The 27751-nt window shown below is 34.2% G+C and overlaps 1 protein-coding gene across 1 annotated transcript; it reads left to right on the forward strand.

Moving 5' to 3' along the window:
- Positions 1–351: 351 nt before the first annotated feature.
- LOC585604 (beta-1,4-galactosyltransferase 5) lies at positions 352–27620 on the forward strand. The gene is made up of 9 exons (XM_030974635.1): positions 352–719; positions 10141–10338; positions 17770–17877; positions 19815–19856; positions 21105–21391; positions 22484–22600; positions 23237–23427; positions 24237–24458; positions 26646–27620. Exons 2-9 carry the CDS (start codon positions 10185–10187, stop codon positions 27013–27015), a joined length of 1491 nt encoding a protein of 496 aa, XP_030830495.1. The 5' UTR covers positions 352–719; positions 10141–10184; the 3' UTR covers positions 27016–27620.
- The last annotated feature ends 131 nt before the right edge of the window (positions 27621–27751 follow it).

A 27751-nucleotide genomic window follows, 5' to 3' on the forward strand; every position in this document is an offset into this window, starting at 1 on the left:
GAAGGCATTTGAAGAGCCATGCTTTTTAGGGAACATGTCTTATCTGATGTTCTTCCACACTTGCATAATAAGAATGAAAACGCTCACAAATTATTTTCACTTCTTCCCAGAACTCAACCTTTTCTTTAATAGAGCACAATAATATTTTTGGTTGTATGTCCTTGAATAACCACGTCTCGTAATTGATGAATAGCTACCGGCAAAGATGATAATAAAGAAGGGAAAAATTCACTACCATGCTTCAGAGAACACTGCGAGGGCGACAAAGTAAGAATTCAATGAAGATATCACGGTATAGTCAGTAATTTATGGCTATTACAACAGGCGCTGGTATACATGCGTACATTACACAATTCTAGCGGTTTGTTCCTCACACAGGCCGATATAACCATTCACTCACAGTTAGTTATACACGTTGAAGAATGATTTCGAAAGAGAAACATTTCTTATTTTGTGCTCAACATTGTCAGAGGCATAGTACATTGGAGTAATCATATTGGCTGTAGAGTCGGCAGTGAACCAACGCTGATGAATGATGCAGACAACAAATTAAGTTGATTCCGTACCACGCAAAGGGAGCTTGCTGCATTTGCATTTATCTTTAATTCGATGTTTTGGGAACACTCAATATCAACCGATGGCATATCGCAATGCACGACACGCGGTTATAAAGCAGAACTGACATTTTTTTTCGGATAAGCATACACATGATACATAAGGTAAGTCAATGTTTGTAATTCTCTTAGTGCTAAAATTCCGTAGCGACAAACAAAAATTAGTGTTCTGCAATTTAATATTTGAATTCAGACATTCTTATCATCTTACCCTATTCACCTAATAGAAAGAAGCTTGGCGGTTTTTAGTTATCCTGCCAACGTGTATTCTTTTCATTGTTAGAATTGTTATGAAAAAGAATGGATGACAAATGAAATTCAATGAGTGGAATTAAAAGAAAATAACGAAGATTTTGAGTCATTTTTTGCATGGAGATAGTCAAGCACTATGCATGTGGCGACCCGAGCATGTATAATTCTGTTAAGATCGAGGGACTTATGAATTTTAGATCACAGAGCTTTTTCAAGTAATTATTTATTTATAATTATAAACCCTTTTGCTATGAGTCAAATATCCAGATCCGAATCCTTATCAAGTGCACTTGATCTATTTTTGTATAATCCGGGCAGAACGTCAACCTATCTATATAACTAAAAGTGTGTATGTATGTGTTCGTATGTTTGTATGTTTTATAGTTTTCTGCAGCAAATGGCAAAATATAGTATAGCAATAGTATAGTAATATTAGTAGATTAAAGGAGTAGTAGTAGTAGTAGTAGTAGTAGTAGTAGTAGTAGTAGTAGTAGTAGTAATAATGATAGTATTGGTAGCAGTTGTAGTAGTAGTAGTGGTACTACTAATAATATAGTAAGAGTAGTAGTAGTAGTAGTATAATGCAGTAGTAGTAGCAGCAGCAGTGGTAAAAATGGTATGATAGCAGTCATAATAATCAATGGTATTAACAGTGGTAACTCTTTTACTCTAAAGCATATCAGTTACAAGAACGTAGTCTAAGTGCGTTAAAATACCCACACAAAGATTGACCTTATTAATCATATCGTTAGCCATTCAATCGTAGACAGACACACGGTGTAATTATCGATCTAGCTTGTATTTATTTCTCTCATAAGGCTTCCTCCTCATGTGTAGCTATATTGTATATTACATGGCATTAGCTTTCAAACAGTGAATTGTGTTTGTCTATTAACCTGTTAAGTGATCATTAATATTAGAAAGGGAGAGAGAGAGAGAGAGAGTCAGACGGAAACGTGAACGAGAGGGATCGAGACAGAGCTAGACAGACAAGTAGATGTGGTTAAATATAGAGACTCGGGAATAGCCATATTATCATAACGCATTATCTTTCAAACAGAGAGAGAAAGAGAGAGAGGGGGAGCGAGTCAGAGAGAAAGGGCGAGACAGGGGGACAAAGAAAATGAGAGAAAGGCCGGTCGTATACAGAAATGCAGGGTTAGACAGAGAATGTGAAACAAAAACCATCCAAAAGAGGCAATAAATAAAAGGGGAAAACTACACAAAATCAAGAAGTTTAGAGCCAAAAAGGTGTATAAGGTATGTGGGGAAATACATGAGATAATGCCATTCTCGCCCTAGACGCACTGCTTTTATAATTTCCCTTTTAACAATTTTCGCGCCATATTGCTATTGACGAAGGTCGACCCTAGTGATTTATTATATGTGTCATACGATCCTTTTCTATAGTAATCAAGCAAAGAAGAACTCCATGTTTTTTCTTTTTTACCGAATCGAAGGCTCTACTCCTTAATGTTGTGGACAAAGAATTTGAGTGGGCAATAAGCAATAAGTAAGGTATGTTCCTGTAGATGTTGTGTTTTCTCAAGATTTATGTGACAAATTTATCAAATATACATGGAATAATACTAGTTTGACAGAAGCGACAACATCCTCTCACTGGGACATGAATATTAATGGCTAACGATTGTTATGTTCCTTTAAAAAATTCCCCCAATATTTTATTTTAAACTTGAGATGGTCGTCAAGGTTATCCTTAAACATTATTTCTTGGGAAATGTTTAATGTTCACAATAGCTATTTTTTTGATAATCCAGGATCAGGGCCTGGATAGAAGTTCAAATATACAATGGTTGTGAACTATTGATATTATGAACATTTATCGAGGAACATAATTCTTTTACCTCATGAATACAAAGTCTTCTTTTGCATTCGGCGAAATTTAAAGCTGAAGCAATCAGAATTTTGATCAGTCGTAATTATTAATGCTACGAAAGAGCTATTCAGAAATCATTTACATTAAATTGAAACCAGAGAAGTTCTGAACAAGGCCATATCCGGAAGTATAAAATCTCACAACCAATAATGAATAGCGGCACACTGTATTCTAAAGTATACTACATTATTTACTGGCACTATACCGTGTGGTCAAAAAAAAGTTTACACCTAGAAAGTTGCTAATTATTTTTAAAATCATCTATGAACAGTAAATTATTATACATCATATGAAAGAGTGTTTTATCCCAAATCATTTGGTATCATTTTTGTGTGGTATGTGTTCACGCTTGGATGAACAGGAGGCATTGTTTGCGAGAGTGCAAAAATCGACTTGCGCCAAAGTGATGTCTACAGTATGTATTATGTTAGGATTAGTGGAGTGAGAGAATGAATTGAATGTATCAAATGCAATGCATTGCACATGCTTTTTGAAGAAGCAAAGTCATACACAACACATACAAGCACGCTCAAATGTGATATCTGCTATTCGATATTTGATATGTGTGGCATGATTAATTTTGTTAGGGATGATATTTGGATCTGCAAACACCGATTTAATACCTGAATCCCAATTGTTTTATTCAAACATCACATAATCAACAAAATGATACTAAACGATTCGGGATATAACACTTTTTCATAAGATGCATAATATTTTACTTTTCATAGATGATTTATAAAATAATTAGTAATTTTCTAGGTGTAAACTTTTTTTTCAAGTTTCAAGTTTCAAGTTTCAAGTTTATTTATCTTTCTTTCATAACACACATTATAAATATGACATGAATATAAAGGAGTGAACAGAATATGGCGTCACAATAGAAAGATGAGGTGACCTTGGTTGAAAGCAAGGCTTGTGGATTTAAGGTCCCTCATGAGTAGTTTAAGAGTATGTCCTAAAAGAACAAAACTCATCAAACAAAAAAATAATGCGTACATTTAAATGCTTACAAAACTAAACTAACTAAACAACTTAGAAAACATTAAACATAAATAAGTACAATAAAATCTACTGACTACTAAATAATGGCTATAAACAACAGGAACAGGAATATACTACGAGCAACAGGACTGAAACACAGACAAAAACTAAACAAGACAGACAGAAGATTTGATGTGAGAAACGGGAGTAGACTTATGTTGAATTATGCTGACTCACACTAGTATATATATATATATATATATATATATATATATATGTATATATATATATATGTATACAGTCAAACCTGTCTTTGGCGACCGCCCAAGGGAAACACACAGAAACACGTTCCCTTTCCTTGACCTTTTATCGTGCAATATTTTGTTTTCATTCAGAACAGTGAAGTAATTGTATGCAATGATAATGCTTTTAACAACAGTCATGTATATGCTTTACAAGTACAATTTTATAAATGTAATCTAATTTCTGTATCTCTTACATTCCGTTGTGCATATTCTCTTATTGTTGCAATTTGTATATATATTATATTTTACAGTGCTGCACTGTAAACCATAAGTACAATTCAGTGTGTGACTACCAGTCATGTTTGATTGAATCCATCGGAATTGAATTGAATATAGTTCAAAGAATTAAAAGGGGACAAAATATATACTGGTGGGCACAAGAATGCATACACGTATTGTTGAATCCGGTAAATGGCTGGGAACAACATTGGCCCCTTTTCCCATTGTAACTGAATATTAGAAGGGTACACGATAGCATATTCCATTTCCTGCACTTCAGGAAATCAATTTGTCCTAGTTGCATTATTTGTATGAAATATCAAATACATTTTGTTTTCGCTGTGTTTATTTCTCATTATGTATATTTTCTTAGTTAAGTTTTTCGTACACTCTCGTGTTTTTATAATTAGTTTTTATAATTAGTCATTTACTAATTATTTATCTGCTCTCTGTAATATTTGTACATTAAATTGATTTCTAAGGCACATCCGTGTTAAACTATGCTACATAAAAACAACCAGTGGGAGGGGAGGAAAAGGGTGTCATATTCATGGTCAAAAGATAATTATATGCTTTAAAAACAAAAACATATCAAATTGTGTGTGCACACGTGCGTCTGTCTGGTAGGGCAGTTACTTGTGCAAATGTGTGGGTAGGTGTATTGTATGTGTATTGTATATCTTGATTCAAGGATGCTCTCTTTACCGCGGTGGACGAATCGGCGAAATATTCTTTAGACTAACACCAGAACCCACTCAGTCTAGCAATTTCTCTTTTCCTTTTTTATTCAATCGGCAATTTGCATAATCGATTTCAATAAAACCGCGACCAAAGTCCCAATGACATATGGTCATGAATTTGTAATCAGTGTGTATGTGTAATCACTTACGAAGAGACGAAATTGTATTGATCATTTGTATTCGCATTGCAGAGAAATTTATTTAATTATAATCCATATATACGTCAAGTACAATCCGTGCCTATCTAGTGTTTGATGCATGGTGTAAAGCAAGTGTTAATTTGTTCATCGTTATATTTGATTATTCTATTATGAGAGGTGATTCAATATTTCATTAATAAATATGATAATTAACATTTCACCTATTCTTTTCGACTTCCTAAATAACAGTGCTTCACAAAGATTTTTTTTTTTTTTAAATCGTTATAGGGCAAATCATTGTACTAACAAAATGGAAACATGATAAAATGTGGTAAATAATCTCTGTGGATTGGTGTAAATAGAGAACCAATATAGTACGGTGGCTTACATCTAGGTCAGCCGCATTACAGGAAAAAAATACATTAAACAGAAGACATAATCGGAGCAAAACAAGTTGTGAACCATGAACAATAAATAATCAACGATTTTTAGGGCAGAAAGGGAAAGTGAGGGCTACACATACCCTATTTTATGTAGAAAAGATTCGGATTCAAAAGCCACTAGTTGCCATCTTATATACAACATTTACATTTACATACATGTAGAAAGGAGGCAAAATTCCATGAAAGGATGAGACTTTTGATGGGGTCATCATCACAATACAATATATTTTGAAACCATTTCATCCTCAACCTTCTGATATTAATAGGCCGGTACATAAGATGAATTATAGCAACAATCAGATAATGAATTTCTGACTAGTCAAACTGTACCTGTTTCCGTTATAATTATTACTATCAGATTTACTTATATATCATTTCCCGTCATAAACGCAATACACAAGCAGTTAACTAATCACGGGACTAATCGACACAAGATATATTATATGAATTACCGTATGTCATTATCCAAACATTTAATCTAATTTTAATTAATGCATGAATGCATTCTTGTTCAATCATTTGTATTGTTTACAAGCATGGACAGACACCGATCACTCTTAAAGCGTGGAGTCGACACATTATTTGACTCCCAAATTTTCTGACGAGCAACAAAAAACTAAGGGCAAAAAGGGGGTAGCAAGTGGGGTGATAGGCCATACATTTTTGGTTTACAATGATATTCATCAGGCATCATGTATGGTAAGAAAATCGATTTTCCGTCAATGCAAAATGAAAGTAATAGTAATCATTGCTGGTGCTGATGATGATGATGATGTATAATAATAACATCAATAAAAGACACGATGATAATAAGATTAAGATGATGATAGTAATTACAATAACGATATGAATAACAATGATGAAAAATATAATCTTAAAAGGCTTCCATGGTGATGATAGATTTGAGCAAGGTTTGTGGTTACACCACGTATTCTTTCTGCAACAGGGTTACTTAGTTAGCCTTGAAAAGGGCCCATTTGTGCTCGAGTGGTCTAGAACATTGGAAAGAAAAGTAATGTTACAGCAAAGCTCACACACAAAAAGATAATAAAATAGTTTTAGTACCAATAATAATAGCAATTTTAGTAATAATAACAACAATAATAATAATTCTATACTAATAGGCCCCACAATTCTGCCTGAAAGAGGCATCCTTGGCACGACATGAATTATACATAAATAATCACGAACATGTCATCCAAGTTACAAATTAATAAATCTCCAATTTAGGAAAGTAACGACAATTGAATAACCCTGACAACAGATATAACATTAACAAAAAGTTTTAGAAAATAATGAGAATCAAGTCATTATTCATGACATTAATGGTAAGTTTTCTTCATTACCAAGTTTTTGTTTGTTAAGTTTCTTGCTGATAAACTAGATTTCAAAATTGAAAATTCATGTTTTGAATATGAGGTTTAAGATGAAGCGTGGTATATATTGATCTGGGAAAATAAGCAGGAAATTTAGACTGGTTAGACATGATTATGCCAAGAACAAGATATTTATAGTTCCTACTCGAGTGGCGGTTTTAATGGGACACATCCGTCCCGCGCCGCCTTTTAAATAAAAGTTGGCGCACTTTAAATACACACACACACGCGCACGCACACACACACACACACACACACAATAAATGCATAAAGGTATTTTCTTGTGAATTTTGCGGATCGTCCTCTCCTGTCCCTTCTTTTGCAAATTCGAGATCTTCCCTGCCTCATTATGTACACTGTTGGTCATAATGGTGGAATATTTATTTTTACCCCACTTTAGGGAAGGATTTAAAAAAATTATTTATTTCTAATAGATCTAGATAATGGCATACATTTTCAGATTTTATTGAATATTTATTCGAGAGTGTTTGTTTTGCGTGACTGCTTAATCATATGTGTGCTACTATGCTTATCAGCTATGGGACCTACGTCCTTAAGTCATAATTGACAGTAATGAGGATTAATGTCTCACAAAAGGGCACTAATATATAGCTGATCGACACGATTTTTATCCTGGGGCATCACCGTAACAAGGCCATTGCTTAGCCCCTGAATCATGACTGCAGTGTTAGCTAGGGTACGCAGCCCCTTCCACAAATCCCCCAAAAAGACGAAAATGCAATAAATTGTCAAAAATTCATTGCATTTTCCCCCGGCCCCCAACAGAAAAAATTCCTCTGTAGGGCCATGCATTATGGTTCAAGGCATGGCCACACAGAGGAATTTTTCCTGTTGGGGGTCGGGGGAAAATGCAATAAATTTTTGACAATTGATGTTATGCCATCACCACATACTTCCTCTTCTTTAAAGTAATTTTCCAACTTTAAGATAATTCTTTAATTTGTTGCATACTGTAAACTCCAAATGGGTTTTCAAAACGCTTTAAAAACCTGACGAAATAATGTCATGTACATGTTTAAACAAAACGTAGATTATTAAATAAGGAAGTAGCCACATGTTTTAATTATCTTAGAGTCACAATCATGTAGCGCAATTTAATTTCAGTCGTAGTTTCCTGTCTAACAAGATAAGAAAACATTAACAAATTATGTGATGAGAAATATTTGTTAAGTCTGTTCTTATACGGTATAGCAGACAGTTGGAAATCTCTGACGTAGTTACAAAGTTCGATTTCACATGTAGCATGCATAGGAGACTTCGCTAGGAGGATTGTGTAGGGAAAGTTGAAGAAGAAAAAAAAAATTAAAATTCACTATTTTAAATTTTTATCACAAAATCTATGATTCCTGAAAAAAATTGTAGATTTTTAATACATTTCTTCAGAAAAGATGTTTATATTTTGTAAAATGCGTAGGCCTATATAACTTAATTTATACAGACTAACATATACATATTGTCAAGAGTATGGTAATAAAAGGATGAATACATCAATCAAATTAAGTATAAGCTTGTGTCGCATACGCCTGTATAAAATATTAAAAACAAACTAAAACTAAAATGGAACAAAAATGGAGAGAAAATTGTGTGACTTTTACATTTTGCTTTAATACACTCTTCTTTTCGGCATATCCGAAGTTAAAAAGATACCTATATATATTATTGGGTGAAGAACAAACAAACTTGTTTGCTATGACGTTGATTATTTTCTTTTCACTTATTACCAGGGTCACTTAAAGTGAAAATCATTTTACTTTTTCACAAAATACCGCTTTATTTGGTTGGGTCTACACATAAATTTACGTGATTTATGCCGTTAATTAGACAACCCGGAAATATTTCATATTTATCACATTTATGATAAGCCACAGGCTACAACCAGAGGCGGCGATCCCGGGCGACGTAGGGACGCGTCCCCCCCCCCCTCGATTTTTTTTTTTAGGGGGGATCCCACCCCCCCCCCCCCCCCGGAAAATTTGAAAAAGTGCAAAAAATAAATGTATATCAAATACGGACTAAAGCCTGCAACACACTTTTAGGCACTGGAGGGCCCAAGAGTGCAGCGTTTAGACTAATAAAAATGTGAAAATCTTCTCGCTCGGCCGCTACGCTCCCTCACATAATATCCTTCAAAATGTATAAGCAAATACTGTAGAAAATCTGTATTCCGTTGGTATCTCGTCAGCACAGTTTACACTATATGTCGTCCATCGCATTTCGTCGCCCCCCCCCCCCCCCTCGGTCCTGCAAAGAAATCGCCGCCCCTGGCTACAACCATGCTGCTAACACTGAAAAAAATAACAGAAAGCGAAACTAAAAAAAACAGACTCAACACTCAAGGACACCGTCATTAATTACTTGTTCTATTCTCTTTCGACGACCTTATTAAAGTTAAGTACATTTCCAAGTCCAAACAAAACTCTTGTATTCAAGTATGTCACTGTGAGTTAGTTACAAATGCATTCACAGTTGTCAGAAGATATTCAATTTAGCATGCAATGTGACGCTCTGTGTAAGCTTAAGACGATACTTTGGAATTACAATGACTACTTTTAATATTTGAAGAAGTCACATTTGATAGTAAAAAGAGGAACCCCAACAAAGTCAATGTGCGCCATTTTATTATTTTGTATCATGGTAGCAGTGTACTGTTATAATCGAAAGAATTTTTCCAGATAAAAAAAAAAGGGTTTGGTGTTTATATATTCGGGCGCATATTAAACCGTTCCGGCTTCTTGCGGCAAACACTGGGGGGGGGGGGACTTTTTATCTTGTTCATACGTATCGCATTAAATTCCAATGCACATTTTTGCATAGCGATTGTTGTTTTTTTTTGTTTTATATTCTGTATTCATTGGTACTATTTCACCTAATCATTTATTTTATTATTTATCTATTTATTTGTCTTTGGGGGGGGGTGTAAGCATGATTATCGTCCAGTTATTTCCATTATTGTCAATCTGGCCTGAAAAAAAACAGATTATTTACCTCGATGAGAAGGATGTCAAAACGAAGTGAAACTCTTTTTGAACTTTTCTACCTCATTTACTATTCTCCCTGGACCCGTTCCCGCCCTTCATCTTCCTGAACCCGTTCACTCTTCATTTTGAAAACTAAGCTCTCGCTTTATTTTGGTTATCAATATCTTGCAGGACTCTCTCCTTCTTTGCTGATACAATAGCTACAATAGAGGATTATGAATATAGGGTTACCTATAAAGATGATCAGCAAATATAAGAAGCTATTCGTCTTCCTTCTTGTAATCGTCGCTTTGTACTACTCGATGATGAGCTATGACTATGATGACATGACACATGTTCCCATCGAAGAAACACGCTCAGTATCAAACGGTAAGTATATGATTTTTATTTATTTGATCTGATTCGAATCGATCTAGTTTAATCTCTTAATCGTCATCGTCGTTATATAATGTGCGTTGATGAGCTATGAACATGATGACGTATGGCTGTTCCTATCAAAGAAACGCGCAACAAAAATTGGGTCAGAGGTGCCCCTTGGGAGCATTCATATATGATTGGTAACAGTTGGACGAGACACAATCCGGCTATCGAATATGTCCTAATATTCAAATTATGCAAGAAAACCCGTTTACTTTCTAGACTTTCAGTTCAGTTTTCAGTTTCAAGTTTTATTTCTGCATTTTCCATAAACAATAACAAAAATAGCAATGAATATATTTCAGCAATATAATGATAAGTAATACAAGTAGTAATTCACAAATAAATAAATATAAATAATCAATAGTACAATTAATCGTATTTGAAAAGAAAGAAAAGGGGGAGAATGCAGAAGACCGATATCGTAAGCAGAGCTTGAAATGATACCGGCCTTACAAAAGGAGGAGAGGAGACAGGAAGAAAGAGCGGGTGAAGAGAGTGCTGTGCAAAGTGAAGAGTGCACTGCGCGAGCTCCTCAATCTATCAAATAATTTCCTTTTTATATACAAATAAACAATGAATATTTATATTAAAACAAAGTACATGTAGTATATTATGACCAGAATCTAATTTTTCATACCTTATCAATACATATTCTTTCATCTTCATTTTAAAGGAAACAAGTGTTGTACATAATTTTAATGTTATAAGCAAGGAGTTCCACACATCGGGTCCATTGTGTCTTATTGATTTTTGTGCCAAAACAATTTTGGGGTTAGTTAAATGAAAATCCATAGAGTGCCTCGTGGGGTACGAATGTACATTAACATTATGAATATAAAAATCATGAAAGGACTTAGGAAGTAAGTTGGAGACATATTTATACATAAAAATAGCTGTTTGAAAAATGTGCATATCAGTTACTTTGAGAGTTTTCAATGTTTTAAAAATAGGTGTAGTGTGTGCTAAATAATCAGATTGTGTACAAATTCGTAAGGCTTTCTTTTGTAAAAGTTCAAGTGAATTAATTTTAGTTTTACAACAGTTTCCCCATACGATATTACAATAATTAATATGCGAAAGTACAAAAGCATTATAAATCATAAAAAGAGATTTGGGAGTTAGTAATAATTTCAATTTATATAATATTCCAATGTTCCTAGAAACAGTGTTCAATATATTATGTGTATGATTGGACCAAGTTAAATTAGAATCAATGATTATCCCCAAAAATTTGACAGAATTTTTTTCTAAAAGCAAAATATCATTAATATATAATCTACAATTTATTTTTGGTGAATGAACATTTCTAAAGTATATAGAGTTTGTTTTAGTAAAATTTAAAGATAACTTATTAGACTTAAACCAAACATTTAAAGATAACTTATTAGACTTAAACCAAACATATATTTTAGATAATTCAACATTTAAGATTGACGTAAGTGTGTCTAAATTTGTATGAGAATAAAATACATTAGTGTCGTCTGCATACAATATAAATGTGAAAAGTTTAGATGATTTTACAATATCATTGACGTATATCAAAAATAATAAAGGACCTAGAATCGATCCCTGAGGGACGCCACAGGTTATAGGTAATCTACTCGACTCTTTAGATTGAAAGTATACATACTGTTCTCTATTTAACAAATAATTTTTAAACCATGATAAAGCAATACCCCTTACTCCATAAAAGTGTAATTTATCAATCAATATTTTATGATCAATAGTATCAAAGGCCTTACTCAGGTCCATAAAAATGCCTACACTGTGTTCCTTATTAGCCAATGATGTAATAATTTTATCATAAAGTTGAATAATTGCATGATCTGTCGAATGATGCTTTCTAAAACTAAACTGAATAGGAACAAGTAAAGCATTACTATTTAAAAAATCATAAAGTCGTTCATAAATAATTTTTTCAAGAATTTTTGAGATAGCCGGTAAAAGGAAAATAGGACGATAATTATTTACTAATGAAGAATCATCTTTTTTATATATTGGGAATATTTTAGAAATTTTCAATATATTTGGACAAACACCAAGTGTGATCGATAAATTAAAAATATATGTTATTGGATTATATTATAAATATTATTTTTCAAAAGATTCACACTTATCCCATCATAACCAGTAGATTTAGTGGATTTTAAAGACTGTACAACTTTAATAGTTTCGTGAGAGGATGTTGGTCGTAAAAATAAAGATTTATAAAATGGTTCATCCAAATATTGTTCATAGCTATTTTGATCAATATTAAATTCTGATGCTAAATTTGGACCTATATCATTAAAATATGAATTAAACATATTGCAATTTTTACTGGATTATTTATTTCCTGACCATCTTTAAAAAATGATTTAGGAGTATTATTTTTAGAACCAATCATATCTTTAACAATTTGCCATATTGAAGCATTACTTGTCTTATTCATGTCTATTTTATTTGAATAATGTAATTTACGTGAAAGTCGAATTATTGAAGTTAATTTATTTCTATAAATTTTATACTTCCTACAATTCTCATCACTCACCTTTTTAAGACTTTTCTTATAAAGTTTATTTGTAGTTTTTATCGACTTTAAAATTCCTTTAGTGATCCATGGATTTTTAACTTTCTTATATTTTGTTCGAACAAGTGGAATATTTTTATCATAATACTTTTGTAGCTTATGATTAAATTTTTCGTAAGCCTTATCAACATCATTTTCCTCAAATACATCGAGCCATTGCTCTTGACATAAATCAATATTTAAAGAATCAATATTAGAAGAATTTTCTTTTTTATGCATTTTTAGTGTATTGTTCAATAATCTATGAACATTAATTGTCTGCTTAATAATACTAAAAATAGGCAAGTGGTCAGATATATCATAATACAAAATACCATTTAAACATTTTTTATTAACATTATTTGAGAATATATTATTAATTAAGGTTGATGATGTTTTCGAAATCCGTGTGGGTTTATCAATATGAGGATGCAACGAGTAAGATAATAGAATGTTATTTAATTTCAAACTATTATTTTGAAGAGGAGGTAAAATGTTTATGTTATAATCTCCCATTAAATAAACATCTTTATTTTCACCAATAATTGTATGAAGAGATTCATCTAAATTATCTAAAAATATCTCTATCTGATTATTAGGAGGTCTATAAGCTACACCTATTAAAATATTTTTACCAAAATCATTTATAATTTCAACAAAAATGTCCTTTGCACCTTCTATATGAATATCATGTCGTATTCGAATATTTAACTGATTACGTAAATAAATAGCTAGACCGCCACCTCTACCTTCTTTGCGGTCAGCACGGACCATAGTATAATTATCAAGATTAAATACAGGAGGGGAGTTTGCGTTAAGCCACGTTTCAGTGACACCTATTACAGAAAAATTAAACTCAGGAATTACAGAAAAAAGTGTGTTTAAATCATCATAACTTCTATTCAAACTACGAGCATTAAAGTGAATTAAACTGAAATTATCAATATCATTATTACTACCTTTATTCAATTCATGATTAAATTGGTTTAGTGTAATCTTAATTTTCGCAATAAATTCATCAATAGTAAAATAGTCACTATCGTGTTCAATTAGAGACTGGTCATATAACAAATCATGATAATTCATTTAAATGTGAACCTAATATGATGTTTGAAAGAGAGAGGCTTTTGCGCGGAGTGCAAGTTAGTAGAGTGCAATAGAAAGAAGAATAGTGAAGGGGAAGAGAAAAAGGAAAGAATAAATTCTTCAACATATTTAGCGCCAAAATAAACAAAACAAATCTTACAAGTCTCTTGCATTTTATCCAAAAGTAAACAATTAAGGACAAAATATTATATTAACTGAACAATACGAGCATATGGCTTATAGTTTTACATCATAAAGTGATTTACATGGGTGAGCGATCGAGTCAATGAGCGGGTTTGAACCTCACTACAATTATTTAAAAACAAAATGCGTGTTACTAAGAAGATATATATTTTTTAAACAAAACAAACATCTTTTTTTTCAAGTCTATATAAACAATAAATTCACGTGATTTACGCGATTTACATAATCGTAATATTGTTTTTTTGCAATAACCAAGTATATATATATATTTAAACATATATATATATATATATATATATATATATATATATATATATATAATAATACTATGATAGTAATTTACATTTAAACTTATTGTAACTTTTTCAAAAGCATTGTCAAAATTAAATGTAAAGAGTAGCATCGAAAATATTGAAATAACAGCAACAATAAAAGAAAAAAAAGTAGAAAAACAAACAAAAAAACAAACAAAAACTCTAAACGCGTCGGGTTGCACACATGAAGATCATCAGGATCGTTCCTATCAGGTCTCCAAAAGAGGTAATGGAGCAATGGCCTTGGAATATATTGGACTTGAACGGTTATATCATGTGTGCAACCCAACGTGTGCCTTGCATGCATGCATGCATACATAATGTGTACAGTGTAGGTATAAAACACAAACAAAATCAGTGAACCGTGTTGACAATAACAAGCATTCATGCACCCACCCACACAAATTATGTTATCATAGTTCGTATAAGTAAGTACATGAACGCCAGTAACTAAGTTCAATACAAATTACAACAAGATGAATAATATAAATGTGTACAGTTGTTCAAACACAAGTCATATAATTTGAATTTGAATACATCATGGAGTGATATTACACATAACTGAATATCACAAGAGTTTTATGAAAGCAGGGTAAAAGGCATATAATCAAGGTAGCGTAAAAATAAAGAGGTAGAATGTATGCGCACGGTTTTGCAAGCACGAAGACGAACCCCATTGTGTCTACCCATGCAGTCTCTAACATTGAGGGTTCATCAATACCAACAGCTGTCGCAGTGTAATATAATGCAATTCTACAGTTTAATCGTCTTCATGCTTGCAGTCCGTACGTCCGTGTCTGGGACAATAAAAAAAACAACGATAACTTTACAGACATGGACAAGAAGAAATGACCAGTGAGCCGTGTTTACAACAATAAAGCTAGTTGAATTCATTAACAGGTAAGTCGTGTGTCTAAGTTCAAACAAAATTACAAGAAATTGGTCATGTGCATTAGCACAAAATTACGTCAACAATTCCATTTATGTGCATTTTCAGTGATTCCGATAACCCTACAAGTGTAAAATAATATTTATATTACAGTGTGTGTGGTTCGATTCATCAAATATTTCATGAATACTAAAAATCATGTTTATTGACAATCAGACTTATACACTTAACAAGTATATGTGTATGGACATAATGAGTGTATACCATACGCATAAAATGGTAAATTATATAATATAATATAAACATTCATGTGTTTAAAATCAAACACACCGGTACATTATAATCAGTGTGCAAATACAAATGCAAACCAATAATATATTCAGTAACGTGACAAAAAGTGATATGCATGATATCAAAATCTATCACGTTAGCCTTGTTTTATAAAGCTAATCGTTATCACGGCTTATCCATCATTTTATAAATATGATATCAATAGTCGACCAATTTTATCGACCAGTTCCATGATGGCTCCACATCAAATGTGTCATTAAATACACTTTCATTTCAAATTGTCATTAACTTTGTATGTAATTATATAATTACTAATTATATTCACACCATAGTGACATTGCGACACACATACATATAGAGCATATCATTGATAGGTCCATATTACAAATCAACACTTGTTATAATTTTATTTTTTATCATAACTATATGAGGACTTGTGTCGAGCATCTATTCAATTCAAATACAGTACCAAAATAAAATATGAACACATGTTGTCATCAATAGATACGTCAGAATTCAAACAAAATGCTCACATGGTTACCACAATGGTTACCAGTAGACTTTTCAAATATCATATTTCATTATTGGACGTATAGAGAGTAACAAAACAAAAGATTTCTAATACACATACATACAGTCATAATAATTATGTGCTAATAAAGTAAATGTTGTTTCGGATGTAGTTAATATTTTTCATATAAAATACAATAAATGTAATTATTTAAAGTTTAGACCACAAGAGTATACCGAAAAAAGTTCATCATCAATCAAATATTGAACCATGAATGTTGTGGTGAATAGTTTGGCCTTATGCAAGATAAACATATTAAACAATCGAAAAGTTACTGTATCGTGTTTGTGTTTTTTTGTTTGTTTATCATGCATTAACCGTTGTCAAAATTAACTCAGTCAAATTTGTATAGAGTACCACCGAGCTGTCGCCATTTTCCAGCATAAAATCTGAGCTTGACCCCAGATTGGTACAGCTCTTGAGCTTGCTTTACCCATTTCTGTTTTTCTTTCAGGTCAAGTGGTGTTAGATCATCGGTGATGAAATAACGTTCACCTGTGAGAATATTTCTGGTGTTGCGCATCACTTCGACCTTATCTCTGTACGAGAGGAATTTGATAAGGATGTGACGTGATTTTCCTTGATCGTTCTTTCTTCCATCTCGGTGGGCTCTTTCAACTTTGCTCTGGATTCCAAACTTGGTTTTGAGGATGTCTTCGGTGATCTGGATGCAATCCTCACGCTGGCCTTCCTGTGGTTCGGGAATTCCAATCAATCTCACGTTATTTCTACGTGAGAACCTTTCATTTTTATTTGCTGCAATGGTGTGGATTTCTACCTACGACTTCAGATGGGTTATCTCATTCTCCATGTCGGGAATTTTCTTCTCCATGCGATCCTGATTATCTTGGAGATCGTTGATACCTTCGCGTTCGAACTCAATGGAGGTGGCCATGTTGGCTTCAACATCATGCAACTTGGACAGGAATGTATCCATCGTCGAACGGATCATCGCTTCGAAGTTCTGCGTTGCTTTTTCGAAGTACTCCGCCACATTTTCTCGTCGAAGACGAATATCTGTTTCTTCCGTCTGTTGAAGCCCTGCATCTGGGGATGGTGAGGCTGGAGTAACTACTTCTTCATGGTCAGCAGGTGAAACGACGGCTGCCTCTGGGACCTTCGGCAGGGTGCCGGTTGCGCTGGCCGGGGCTCCGTGGCGGGCTCCGAGGGGTAGTATTTGACGGGCTTTTTGAAAGCCCTGCATGTTGGCGTGTACCGTGTACATGGACCTGTGCACTGTGCTTCGAACTTGCAGACCTCGAAGTCGACTTCAATTTCTGCTTTTGAGGTTACTGTCAGGCACTATTGAGAGAATTATTGATAATGAATAATGAAACTATTTTTATTTTTTATTTTTATTCCAATCATTCTCCTTATCATCATCATCATTATCATTAACCCCGTCACCACCACTACCATCTTCATCATTATTATTTTATTATTTTGTGTAACTACATTTTAATTTTCTTACTTGCAGAGTCAGAGCAACGTCGACTGAAGGAAGAACGAGCTCTCCCACAGAACGTCATCCCAAACCTCCATTCTCTTCTACATATAAGAGACATGTACATTATATCCAATCATGGTATGTATTACTTATTAGTCTTATAAAGAGTTGCGATTGATTCAAATCAAAGACGGGGCCCGGGTCTCCTGAATAAATACTCATTCATGACTGAAATGCCTTTAAGCCCAAACGACAACAACATCCTGTAAGACAATGCAACCAGTGCAACTAATTTTCTCGGAGAGGGTCTACTTTTATTTCACACCCAAGATCTTTTCCTTTGATTATCAGATAAAAGTATCCCAAAGCGACATATAGTGATTCGATATTATACGGGTAGGTTTGTCAGGATGATGCCGAAAAAGAAAGGACAGGATTTGGTAACCTGGATTGATACCATACAAACATCAATAAAAACGCTGACAAAAATACAGGGACACCCAAAAGGAAAATATGATGAAAGAAAAAGGTGAATTAATTTTGTATAATAAAATTTCGTACTAAAAAAGAAAATGAAATATTGGTGATCTTAGTCAACTTTGACTGATTGCCATATAATTGTGAATCCATCGATATCAACGTACAGCGTCCTCGAGATTCTAGTTTCATAATATCAGTTTCACGATCTAATTCACTTGTTTCATTTATCAAAACATATTAAAACCTGATATTAACACACTTGAAGTTAAATGAGACAAAGTTTATTCAAAGTAAGGACCGACACACTCGTGTCCAGGTCGGTTATTATCCAGAAGATCATTATTATCTGCTTCTTTTGTTTCAGTTCTCAAAACACATAAACGTGTAGTTTGACCACACATCAAGTATACCCATACAAAGTATACGCAAATCAAACTGACAGTGCACTTGTACAGGACAGTTAATATCCTAATCTCAGTAACATAGAAACAATAATGCTTTAAGCCTACACAATTTGTGTTGTCCTCGAGGAAATTGTATCTACACCGCCCTTCATCTTTCAAATTTAAGTCATGTCTCGGGATTATTGTTTAAATATCAATGAGAACGTAAGGTAACCGTTGAAGAATTAATAAAAATTGTGTGGTTTAAATCCCCACTGCACTACTTGTAGCTACTTGCGCCCTGTATATATAGCAAAGAATGCCTAATCGGTGACTATTGGTCCCCCATGATCCCCTTTATCTTATGTTAATTGAGAGCTGATTTGATGAGATAACCATCTGTCAGTGACCATGCTGGGAGGTCTAATCCCTCCTGGCAAAACTAGTGCAGTGGGGCTTTAAAGGTTAATGAGAAGTTATGGTTTAAAATCAATGAGACATGTAGAAAAGAAAGAGCGCTGTCCAAGGGTCAATTCAGCTCATGATACGAGTCACAAGATTCCATCATGTCCATAAATAGCCAGGAATCATCCCAACAACTTTCAGTTCCTATCTGAAAATAAAATTAATATTTCCCTGTGAAACTACTCGTCCTAGAACTCAAGAGGAAGTGTTCCTCACAGTAATATTACTATCTCTATTTGTTTAAAAAAAATTAGAACACAGAAGAAGAAAAAAGTACGTACTACTTTTTAGCAAAAATGTTGCAGATTAGAACCATCATTGGCTCCAGGCCTTGTCCAGAATTTACAACCCAACTTTAATTTGTACTAAATGGTTCTTCGCAGCTTTCCTAAATATCACGGTGCAGTCCAGAATAATCAAGAGAATCTCTACACTTGTAGAGGTGTCGTGGTATAGGGGTTCATTCACTTGATTCTTAGTTCAAGGGTTGAGGGTTCGAATCGAAGCCCGGCACTAACGTCTTTCGGAAAGACATTGATCCACATAATTACGCAGAAAACCTTGAATGCCAGTCTTGTAAGGTTTTGGGTCTCTTTTCGAAAGAGTATAATGTTCAGGAGAGAGTGAAAGGTATATATTGTGTAAAAGGAAGAATATGGCTGCTTTTATTATAGGCAAACGGGAATCAAAGAATATAACGCATTATAATCCTGTTCTATTCATCTTTTTACCTCTTCTATTCATCAGAAAGTAAACAGTGCACGTTCCTAACCAACGAAAGTTCAAGTGGTAAGAATAGAAAACGTAACCTAGTATTTTTCTGCTTCTCTGTGTGTATATCTCTACTCCTGTCTCTCTTTATCTTTATCTGTGTCTTTATTATTCTCTCTCTCTCTCTCTCTATACCTATCCGTTGTTTCATCTGAATGTGTGTGTGTGTGTGCGTGGGTGTGTGTGCGTGTGTGTGCGTGCGTGCGTGTGTGCGTGTGTGCGTGCGTGTGTGTGTGTTTGTGTGTGTCTGTATATATATAGCCCCCCTCTCTGTCTCTCTCTCTCTCTCTCTCTGTCTGTCTTTCTTTTTTACAAAGATGCGAATTATGGGCCATTATTGGTCCGAAATAATTGCATGACCTACAATGAATCGCAGAGTTACACGGGCTACAACCCAGCGAGACCAACAGCCAACAAGGCCTTCCAATAACTGTTCTAAGGGTTCCCATGACCGATATTGCTGGTCTCGTGGTCTGTCGGTCTATTGGGATGTCCCGGTTTCTAATGTCAGCAGTTGCAATCAATGTTAATCAATCACATGTTTTGATAAGAAATGATAAGATCAGTGACCTATCCCGTTTAGGATATAGCCGCCGTAAAGGCTCCTCCTGCTAAGGCCAAATTTAAAAAAAAACATGTTTAGCGTCCTGTTTTTTCGAAATATAGGAAGGAGGAGGCCCTTTTTTTTTCCTTCAAAATGGCCGCTCGGTACATTTTCCCTGACATTAGGGCCATTTTATCAAGATGGCCGCCGATATTTTTTTTTTTTTTAATCAGAAATAGATCCATTTTAGCAGTGTTTTTCATGTTTTTTATCTTTAAAAAAAAATCAAAAAAAATCAACAACAAAAATCAACAAAAATTCAAAAAAATTCAAAAAAAAAATCAAAAAAATAGATAGGAGGCGGCCCCCAAAAAGGAAGTGGGCGGGGACGCTAAACATGTTTATTTTTTTAAGTGGCCTAAGGTTCTTTTTAGTCCCGGTCTGAACTCGACTCTGACTCATTTTTTTTTTAAACTTATGGATACACTTCCAAAATATTATTTGTCTTTACACTATTTTCCAACTTAATCTACTAATTCCCTTGTCTCAATACATGCATCATGGCTACTCTATCTGAAACTGCTAAGGTTCTTTTTGCGCCCCCGTCTGAACTCGATTCTGAATCTTGGTTGTTTTTGTTTTTTAAGTTATGGACACACTTACCAAACATTACGTGTCTTTAAATCATTTTTCCTCTTAATCTATCAATTCCCTTGTCTCAGCTACCGACTACATCGCCAATATCACGGGATCCGATTTCCTAACGACAGAGAAGACAGTTTTTCAGAACCTTGCAGAGAAGGCCCGAAAATTAACGCGCCAAGCCGATGAGCAATTGAAACAGATCCTGAAGGTTCGCGGAATGGACCCCAACAAGAATTTTTACAATCGGAAGCGTGCAGCAGATCTGGGAAAGGCTGTACAAAACGAAATGGGGATAAAGCTTGGGTCTTATATGTACTTTCCTGGAGGGCACTGGGTCCCACTGAACTGCAGAGCCAAATGGAAGGTTTGTACTCTTTAAAGGATTGGTTACACCGGAAAATCTGCGTTTTAGTGAATCCAAAAATGGCATCAAGTCAGACGAGTCGTCCAAAACGTAGCTAATGTAGACAGTGTTTAATATTATTTGTTTGATCATTTTCATTCGTAGTAGTCCTGTTAACCAGAATTTGATATAGAAAAACACCAATAATGTTTATACCTATCTTGATTGATCTGTGAAAACCCCATAATACTGAACGGACGTTACTTTGAAAATAGTATTACCATTGAGGTAGTGTGAAATATTAAGGTTCGGTTGTACGGAGGAAAAGATTGTAAACAACCTTCATTGAAGATAGAAGAATGGGTTATTTTACCAAATATTATGATGCGTCATAAGCCCTAAATGTACAGAGTATACAGACTATATATATATATAGTTTACAGAGTAAACATAATCTAAAGAATATTATATTGGATCTTATTATGAACCCAGTGCACCCTTTCAACTCCTTCTGTATTCTCTTCTCAAAACGCATACTTATTTTTATTATGATTATCATTATTATTGTTCATGATCATTTTCGCCTTGAAACGATTTCGTATATCAAGTTCAAACCCAACTCGAAACACTAATATACATTGAGAAATAGTTTTTTATTCAGGAAAAAACTAGTACTTACACCTAATCAGACTCTTTGTTAAATCATCATGATTTTGAAAGCTGATCTTTGTTGTATTAAAAAAACCAGAAATAATTAGAGTCTAACCATTATTCATGTGAAACTGTCTTTTCAAATTCGGACATTTTCCTGTACTATTTAACCGTTGATCTAAATATGAAAGAGGAAGGAAGTGGTAGGAAGTGATAGAATGGCTCATAATATAATAATTTCCTAAACACATTAGGAATTTTCAGTCATGACGTTCCTCATTAGTTCCTGAAAAGGGAACCACGTATTTCTGTATATTAATTCCTTTTCTAAATGCATTAAACGTGAATTAGGAAGTGCCAACACAACCTTCTCGTTTCATGTTTCAGCCATAAAGTGCATCGGTGTCAATAACATCATACTTTGTAATGATTTTCTTTTTAATGATTTGGTTTAATCAACAGGTAGCATTGATCATTCCTTACCGGGATCGGAGTTATAACCTCAATATTCTTCTGCGGAACTTAATACCCTTCTTAAGGAGTCAAGAGTTGGAGTTTGGAATCTTTATCGCGGAACAGGTACATCTAAAGATAAATTATTCAAATGTAAAAATCATTTTCATAGGTGTCATAACTGTACATTCAAAGATAAATTATTCAAATGATAAAAAAATTGTTCTCATAAGTGTCATAACTGTACAAGATACTCAGATATCTGAATCACGTAAGCTGATTAAATGGACTTTCTTTTTTGTCTATCAGCACAAGTGTTAAATCGACGTAAAAGGGGGCTGATAAGTGACGGCATCTCCAAACTATAAGATTATGGCTCTAAAGATAATTGGTTGTATCCAGCAGTACAAAATTTTGTTGACTCCAGAGTCGAGTATTAAATTGTGTTTAGTTCGGTAACTTCAACATCAAAATCCGCTAATACCATCACCAAAATCTCCCGTCATGCAAACCACAATTATTAGTGTATTAACTAGGTTTGGTAAAATCTTCCTCAACATTGGATAAAAACGTTTGTTGGACAAATTCAACTTCATATGGAGTGAAATGTACCCCAAAGTGGAAAAAATGTACCCAATATAGGGTAAAAATGTTACCAAACTAACGCGCAATTTTTTTCTTTTGACATAACCTTTGAGAGTGTATCGTTACTGCCATGACGTTTAATGATCGCTATTTCTTTTTACCATCATGAATATTCAGGGTTCCACTGAAGTAATGAACCGAGGTCTAATGAAGAATGTAGGCTATCAGATGGCGAAGTTGAGTGGAACGCTCTGGGACTGCTACGTGTTTCATGACGTCGACTATGTTCCCATTAATTCGACGAACTACTACGGTTGTGATGACTACCCCAAACATTATGCCACCAAGCTTGAAGAATTCAAATATGAGTAAGGATTTATAGAAATGAAGTAACATTAATTTCGAACGGATTAAGATGATGTAGTTCCTTTTGTCAAATATGGAGAGAAATAATTCCGAACACCAAGAACTGCTATTTGTTTATAGGTTCAGTGTTACGTTGATTTTGTGAACCGTTATTATAAACAGTCTTTCACAAAAATTAAAGGTATTAGGTAACTTTGCCTCTGATTCTAAACAAAATCCCGGATTTAGCTCATTCTGCAATCATCAAGATATTCATGATTGAAATTCGAAATTTCAAAAACCGTTTTCCCAACGGCTTTTGTATGACACTACAGCAGGCGCGTACGCAGGATTTTTTCAAGGGGGGGGGGGGTTTTAACATTTATAAATCGGCCGAAAATTTCGCAACGACTCAGCCAGCCGCTGAATAAGCGGGGGGGGGTGGGGTAAGAGGACACTTTTTTTGGGGGGGGGGTATCGAAATTTGAAAATTTGACATTTTGCTCCGTTGGGGGGGATTAGATTATTCGCCAGTATGTTTACCCCAAAAATACACAATTCTGAAAAAGCCTCCAAAATGGATAAATAAAATTTGATATCATCATTATTGTTTTTTCATTAAATAACAATTAAAAGGGATATTTTCAAAGTGTGATCCTTTTTCTTGAAACGCACTGTATACTGTAACCCCTCACTGTATCAGGGTAAATTCAACTGTTTTATTTTAAATGGTTTAATGATCCTCTTTTACAATAGTATTGTGGTAATTACTATCATGGATCCTGCAATGCTGTAGCATTAATTTCCTATCATTTGTTCGTATTCTTTATAGCAACCCCTACATGCAAGATTTTGGAGGCGTCGTGGGATTAACTGGGGTGCAAATGGATGAGATTAACGGCTACTCCAACATGTACTGGGGATGGGGCGGCGAAGATAGCGATTTTTATAGGAGGGTAAAATTCAGCAAGTTAAACATCACTACAGCAACTGATGGATATTACCGTGATCTACCACATAAGAAGAAAACAAGGAGAGAAAAATGTGTACAAAGGTAAGCCCATTGCAGTTTGTAGAGGTGCCGTGGTATAGTGGTGTCGCTAAATTGAAGGTTGAGGGTTCGAATACCAGCTCGGCGCTACGTCCTTTGGCAAGATATTAATTCACATTGGCCTCTTTCCACGCAAGTGTAAGCGCGTACTCGATATGCCAGTGCGCTTAATGTTTGGCCAGTCGAATGTGCCCATAGAAATAATAATGTACATGGGCGCCGTAGATAAATTAAGTCGCCATTATCGTTATTGTCCTTATCATTCGCAGAAGCAAAACTTGCAGATGAAAAGCATCAATCATTCAAATTTCAATAGAATTATGATCGCAAAGACTTTTAAGAAATCAAGTCTGAACACCCTAATTGCCTTAAGTAATCATGTTCAGATTATGTAACACATGTTAGGATTATTTAATACTACGTCGTTGTAATGTCCGTAAATAGGAACTTTTAGATTTGCACGTCGACAGCTTTGACTGCAACGTGTGACGTCATTTTAAGGCACCGCGCATGCGTTACGTCGTCTCAGTCGGCGATCGAGAATGCGTCAACCTTGATTTTCCTAAATCTATTACATACACAAACATATTGGTATTTATATAGCGCCTTTACATGTTCAAGGTACTATTATGCCGCGTGCGCATAAAATATACAGTTCCTCAAGTAGACAAAGGAACATCCCTGCTATTATGTAACAATGTGTAGAACAGGTGTCACATGCATATTCACCTGTTCTACACATTTTTACATAACAGCAGTGAAGGGATGTTCTTTTGTTGAGGGTAGAATGAGGAACTGTATATTTTGTCCTCTTTCTTTGTCCGTGATGTTCATAGTGTTACTTAAGCATGCATGTATATCGTCGAGTGCAATCTAAAAGATTTCTAATTGTAGTCAACATGGGCGGTTAAGTACGTTGACACGCATGATCAGTCGGCGTTCGTCGTGTTCTCGTCCACTCAATCTAAAAGTCCCTATTTGAAAGGTGACGAACTAGGCTATGGAAATTACACTCGTGTTAATTTTATCAAAACGTTTGCTACAGTCTTGCACAAATTATCACTTCTTTTGTTTATATTTTGCTTTTAACCATACTCTAATGCTAATTCAAGTAAATATTAATTCCTGACCAATTCTATTTTTAATCATTAATCCAGCCCTAGATTTAATTCTTAATCTGATTTGTGGCTTCTTTCCACGGTTGATAATAACGATGATGATAATACTAATGATATTAATAATAGTAATGATAATGATACAGATTAAAATAACAATATTGATAAAAACAGTAATAATGATTATTATTATGAAAATAATATATAATAATAAAGAGATAATGATAATAATATTAATATTAATAACAATGAATTAACTCTTATTCTTACCATACTTTTAACCCTTATCCTGACCGCAATTTTAACTCTTATCCTGACCATAATTTTAACTCTTATCCTAATCAAAATTTGTATCTCTTATCCTGACCATAATTTTAACTCTTATCCTGACCATAATTTTAACTCTTATCCTGACCATAATTTTAACTCTTATCCTGACCATAATTTTAACTCTTAATCTGATCATACTTTTGTAATTTTATCCTACCAATAATTTGTCACTCTTATCCTGAACATAATTTCAGCTCTTATCCTGAACATACTTTTAACTCTTATCCTCACCATAATTTTAACTCTTATCCTCACCACACATTTTACTCTTATCCTGACCATGATTTTAACTCTTACCTTGATCATAATTGAAACTTTTATCCTGATTCCTGATCATGATTTTAACTCTTAACCTGACAATAATTTTAACTCTTATCCTGATCATAATTTTAACTCTTGTACTAATCATAGTTTTAACTCTTATCCATACCATAATTTTAACTGTTCATTTTTAATCTTGTTTGAAATTGAAGACTGAGTTATCTTACAACAGAAACGTTTCCACAATCGAGCAAATGAAAATTTATTCTTTATAATCCCATGATTATCCTGATTGTAAAAAAGTATATTGAACGAAGTCAACATTGAATAGCTGTATCCTTTTTTTGGCTCTATTCACCAGATGTGTTTTTATTTTTAATGGTGAAATTCAATTTATCTTGACCATATAGATAATGCATAGATTAATAAATAAGTGAGTGAAAAATAACTCTCTCTCTCTCTCTCTCTCCCAATCTCTCTACAGACACTGTCTTGCTGCCCATGCAATTATCCGGATGAAAACCGATGGACTTTCACAGATCCGTTATGAAAATTCCGCCAATTTTTCTCTCTCCACATTATATACCAAAATAAGCGTTGATGTGGTCAAAACAGACTGGAATCACAAATTCAAAGAATGTCGCATTCACAATCGAAAGACAAGTGATAACTGGTTTGCTGTTATGTGCGTAATGTGCTATGCAGGCGTCATGGTTCTTATATTCGCATGTGCAATTTGTGGTCTTGTGATGCGAGATATGGATGATTGGCCGGAACAGGATGTTATATTCGAAAGAAGAAAAAAGAAGAAGGTGAAGAAGAACGTTTATCTCCATGACCAGGATTTAAAATGAAATGATAGATTACTTAGTATGCAGGTCAAGACTCTCATCGGGTTCTTAAAACGAACAAGCAACGTGCTTTGAATGAAGTCTAACCAAATGTTTCATTGGCTGTGTCCTTAAAAGATAGTCTACAGTGTGGAACCTTGGACAGACGCTATGTTACCTCAACGTCGTATCTGTTTTAGTTTGTGTCTGTTCAGTCTGATGAGACGCAGATGGGCGGTTACCATTTGGAGCTCTATGCAGTCATAATCATAATGATATGGAGATGTGTTCATTCTGTAATATTCCTCGATTCGAATCATTCTAGAAATCCACACAAATTCTATATTGAGAACAAAGCCTGAATTCCAAACTATAGCTTTCCTTTGAAGAGTATCAAAATTCTGTTCGCCCTCCCTCTCTCTCTCTCTTTTTCTTTCTCCATCTTTCCCTCGCTTCCTTCTTCTCTCTCTCTCTCTCTCTCACTTTCTCTATCTATCTCTTTCTCTCTCTCTTTCTTCCTGTTATCCGCTTTCCCAATATTATAGTCTATGATCATTATGACGTCAGACCCGATGAGTTCTGACTGAGACCAATTGTTGTAGAACAGGAGGAAATATATTATGTTGATTGTTTTCATCTTGCGTTCGAAAAGAGAGTGAGGTAGAGAGATAACTAAAGAGAGATATAAAAGGAGAGGGGGAATAAAGAACGTGTCTGAGGGAGATGACCCCCAAAGTAACATGACCCCTCATTCTGCTCT

This window comes from Strongylocentrotus purpuratus, unplaced genomic scaffold, assembly GCF_000002235.5.
Source record: "Strongylocentrotus purpuratus isolate Spur 01 unplaced genomic scaffold, Spur_5.0 spur5_contig_866, whole genome shotgun sequence".
NCBI classification, from domain to species: domain Eukaryota; kingdom Metazoa; phylum Echinodermata; class Echinoidea; order Camarodonta; family Strongylocentrotidae; genus Strongylocentrotus; species Strongylocentrotus purpuratus.

What these genes read in the sequence shown, in the direction of transcription:
- LOC585604 (XM_030974635.1), top strand. Translation starts at nt 10,185, where the DNA reads ATGAATATAGGGTTACCTATAAAGATGATCAGCAAATATAAGAAGCTA. An exon ending in GTACATTATATCCAATCATG is followed by an intron (nt 17,878 to 19,814) that starts GTATGTATTACT and finishes TCTATTCATCAG; the next exon opens with AAAGTAAACAGTGCACGTTC. An exon ending in GAATCTTTATCGCGGAACAG is followed by an intron (nt 22,601 to 23,236) that starts GTACATCTAAAG and finishes ATGAATATTCAG; the next exon opens with GGTTCCACTGAAGTAATGAA.